General features: G+C 49.1%; 1 protein-coding gene across 1 annotated transcript in view; it reads left to right on the plus strand.

Moving 5' to 3' along the window:
• Positions 1-4,334, plus strand: part of LOC103131017 (inaD-like protein) — a 32,769-nt gene that overhangs the window by 18,997 nt on the left and 9,438 nt on the right. Inside the window, exons 19-20 of the mRNA XM_016666327.1 lie at positions 3,827-4,075; positions 4,150-4,237. Coding sequence (XP_016521813.1) covers positions 3,827-4,075; positions 4,150-4,237 — 337 coding nt within the window. The remainder of the gene's footprint in view (positions 1-3,826; positions 4,076-4,149; positions 4,238-4,334) is intronic.

The raw sequence follows: 4,334 nt of genomic DNA on the forward strand, positions 1-4,334 counted from the left end.
TCACTGAGTTAAAGGAATCGGGATTTGAACAGAGATGGCCCGCAGTATCATTTACAAACATAATCTAAGTAGAACTGAAATTATTATTGAAATCTTCTGCAAATAATTTGGAAATCAGTGAATTGATAACTGGAGTACACAGACTCTACACAGTTGGAGCAAAAACAAAACTGTACATATAAATGTAAACATTTTGCATTTAAGTAAACAACCTTTCTTTGTCTGTAAACCTGTTCTACCAAATTCCTCTTGTGGCAGTTTTAGCTTCACCTGGTTCACATTATGACAAAATCTATTGATCAGCTCTTCATCCAATTAATCAGCTAATTATGTTACTGAATTTCAGCCAATAAAATGTTCATTTCTTTCTTCTAAAGATTAAGTGAATTATTTAAATATTTATGACGGAGAAAAATCTGCAGAATCGTCCAATTTTTAAAATTCCATTAAGCAAAATTTGCTACCAGTTGTAATTTTAAGTTTTCGTTTCCATAATGAGGCTCTGCGTGCTGCAGGCGCTCTAACGTCCATCTCGTGTCAGACCGACATGTTTCACCGCTGCTGCCTCCTGCTGCGGCCATGTTGGAACAGGAAGTCAGCCTGGAGTCCTAACTGGGGGTTTGCTGGTTGCTCCCAGTTCCCAGTGGGATGTTCCAGTGGGTCTCAGACTGGGAAGTGTCTCTCCCAGTCCAGAAAGCAGCAGCTGAAGCCTCAGTAATCACTCTGAGAGCTCGCTCTTTGTTCTGTCGTCCTGCTTCCCTTCACTTCATCATCCTCTTCCTCCCCCCTTCATCTTCTCCTCTCTTTCACCTTCCTCTCCCTCTGCTGACTCAGCGCCATGGCTCGATGCTATAAAGTGCTCCATCAGCTCAACCCGCAGCATCTTTCTTTAAGTGAGGCGGCCGGAGGGAGGAGGACGGGGGGGTTGCTGTGAGGACATGCAGCCCCCCCCATCGTGTCGGTACATAGAGTCCTGCAGTACTCTGTTACTGCAGTACTGCTGCTGCTGCTCCAGAAACGTTCTGCTTCCCTCTGCTCCATCTCAGCTCCTGATGCACAAAGCAAATAACAGTAATAACCTGCTGGCAGAACCACATCCGCCAGCAGGGGGAGCAGTTTCCCAGCCACAGCCGGTTGGGACATGTCCCCACTGAGGACACATTGACCTCAGAGCCTCTGGATGGTGGTCAGCAACATTTTTCACGAATTAAAATGAAAATTCTTCTCTACGGTTTGTTAATCAGAAACGCTGTAGTACCCTCGCTCTGCCAGCAGGGAGGCGGACAGGACCTTCAGTGGGAAAGTCGACTTTAAAATACTGATGTTAAAAAACAGTTCTGGTCCTGGTCCAGGCTCTACTCTACATCCAGAACCAGAACCTGACCCAGGAGCCTCATTCGGCTTCTTTGCTCCTAGATCTGGAACAAACTTCCAGAAAACTGCCAACCAGCTGAAACCCTGAGGTGCTATCTGAAGAAAGGTACCAAAAACAGCCAATCAGAGCTGAGAGGTGGGACTTAGTGCTCTCAATCAAGCTTATGTACGTGTTGCTAAATGTGCTAATGGAGGAGAAACGACTTCCTGTTGCAGGAAAACCGTTTATACACCATCATCAGTAGCTATGCTAACTAGCTTAGCATTCAGGGCAGGCTCTGCTAAGGGGGAGAAGCTGCAGCCTGGCAGAGCGCACAGGCATGATTGACAGCGCTAAGATCCTTGATTGGCTGTTTCCAGTAAGCACTGGGTGAAGGAGAGGAAATCCACCCTGCTCAGAGTTTACTTTGACTGGACCGTTGATCCACATATTTGAGTATTGACCATCTACATGATGGCATTTGATCAGTTGTGATGTTTACTGCTTGTTTCATGAGTCACAAACATTGTCTGACTTTCCAATGCTTCATGTCGATGATCCAAAAGTCTCGTTGGTTTTTCTCAGGTGAATTTTCTGAACTATGGATGCAAACCAGCATTAGAACGTTTCCCAGATGTGGAGGGGAGCAGAGGGAGACATAATTAATCTCATCAGTGCTTATTGTTCAGTTTGCAACATTTAATAAATGCAGTTTGTTAGAAAATGATTTTATGTCCTAAAAACGGAAAAGAACTGAAAATGTCATCAGTTTAGTCAGAAGATCGGATTAGAATTAAAACCTTCAGCCGTGCAAAATAAAAAAACAGAGACGGCTTCCAAACACGTTTTACTGACCCGGGTTCTGGTTCTGACCTTGTTCATATATTTAAAATCACAGATTATTAATGGATCAAATCAACATTTTATTCAGTTATTTTGTGTAGAAAAGTTGATCTGAACACCAGAACCAGAACCCTGAGCTGTTCTGGTCCCTGCCAGGCGTCTTCCTCTTTATTTCCTGTTTTACATGCGCCTCATTCAGCTGAAGTCGTTTCACGGCTCACCGCTCTCTGATGTCTCTCCATAAAGTTCTGCGGGTCGGCTCCGACCCGTCTCTGTAGATCGTTGTCAGGATGACCAGAGAGGGACCCCGCTCCGCCGCCGCGCCTCGTTAACTCCTGGAGGTCGCAGGGGGGCGGAGCCTGCACCAGCCAATGCTGCTGCAGTAATCAGATTACTCTGAGAGGGGGCGGAGCCAGGACAGAGTCTGACTGGTTCTGGACCGGTTCCAGGGTTCAGATGGAGTTCAGCTGAAGTGGCCTGGTCCACTTCAGCATGTTGTTCCATTCTGGGTCAGAACCGTTTTCCTGGACTCTCCTGGAAACACTGGAGGACCCATCAGAACCGCTGGGGGGTCCAGCGGTTCTGATGGGTCCGTTTGGACCTGTCCTCCAGCACCTACATGGGTCGGTTTTAATCATCCCGACCTCTGCAGGACCCTCTGTGTGTGCATCGTCTCCCTCCTGGCTGTAAACGGGCCGGGCCGGCTCGTCATCATCTCATCGTCTAATGGGAGGATATTAAACGCCGCATCTTTAAATCTTCAGGATGAGGCCAGCAGTCATCAGTCTGCAGAGCGCTAGCCGGCGTCTGCTCCTCACCTCCATTACGGCTGGACTGGGCCCGCTTCCCGGGCCGGGCCCGCTTCCCCAGTCCAAATGAGGCGGCAGAGTCCTTGAGGACGAGGCGGCGGGGAATTAGCCTAAGTGTTGCCATTAATATTTCCTGGAGGGAGCAGGAGAATCCCTCAGGATGTGCTGAGGAGGCGCTCTGGGCCGTACCGGGCCCGGCGCCAAGTTCTGATGTCCAGAGGAGTTCAGCAGAACTTTCTCTGTCCTCACACTCCCTCAGAACCGGAACCAGTCAGAACCAGAACCAGAGCTTCCCTCTGCTGTTCTATTAAGAGCTGTGAAATGTATTCACCCCCTAACCGGGTTCTACGGTTCTGACCCGTTTAAATCTACCACATCAAACAGAAGCTAATGGAGAACGATTCAGGATAAAAGATTCTGATGGTTCTGTTTTCAGAACCAGCCTGACCCTCTTAACTGGTGCTAACATGCCTGTAGATGACCTTTGACCCTCTCTGCTCTGCTGAACGGTCAGGTCAGGTCGCTTCACCTTGGTGCACACTTTAACTAGGACACCTCTTTGAGTCAATCAGAGTGGGACATGCTGGTCAGGGTTTTGGCCCAGTGTAACCTGGCTTCAGGCCCGGTTCTGATGGCTGGATCTTCTCCTTCAGGAGGTTCTGCTGGACCAGAACATCTTTGTTCCATGCCAGATCATCACACCACCTCCAATATATCTGGCTGCTGGGAGGATGTTCTGGTTCTGTTAGTTCTGATGGATCGAGACCAGAACCGCCCAGCACATCCAGTTTGATCTCTAACAACCGATTGATTGTTTCAGGGTCCCAGTGAAAACTCGGAGCTTCCAGATGATTCCTGTCAGGAGGAACCGGAGCTGATCCTGGATGGAGGTCTGCCTCGCTATGCCTCCTCTGTGACCTCTGACCTCTTGCCAGCAGAGGAGGGATTGGAGATGGCTGTGGATGAAGACGAGGATGAAGAGGAGAGTAGCTCGCTACCCAGGAAGCCTCCTCCATCCTGGGAGGACTGGAAGCTGTGGTCTGCTGGGCGAGCAGGAGGTCCACAGGAGGTCAGTTCTCTTTGGTTCTGTCTGGTTCTGGACCTTGTGAGGTGTCTATAACCTGAGGAAGATTCTGCTTCAAGCTCAAGGTGAGGAGAGACTCTCAGGATGACGAGGAGCTGCAGAAGTCGGACCTGGAGAGCATCTCATCTGTTGGGAAACTGATCCTGGGTGAGGAACCCCTCCGCATCTTAGAACTCCACTCCGCATCTTAGAACTCCACTCCGCCGCTTCGAACTCCGCTCTGTGTTTTAGAACTCCGCTCCGT

Source organism: Poecilia formosa, unplaced genomic scaffold (assembly GCF_000485575.1).
Source record: "Poecilia formosa unplaced genomic scaffold, Poecilia_formosa-5.1.2 Scaffold708, whole genome shotgun sequence".
Taxonomy (NCBI): domain Eukaryota; kingdom Metazoa; phylum Chordata; class Actinopteri; order Cyprinodontiformes; family Poeciliidae; genus Poecilia; species Poecilia formosa.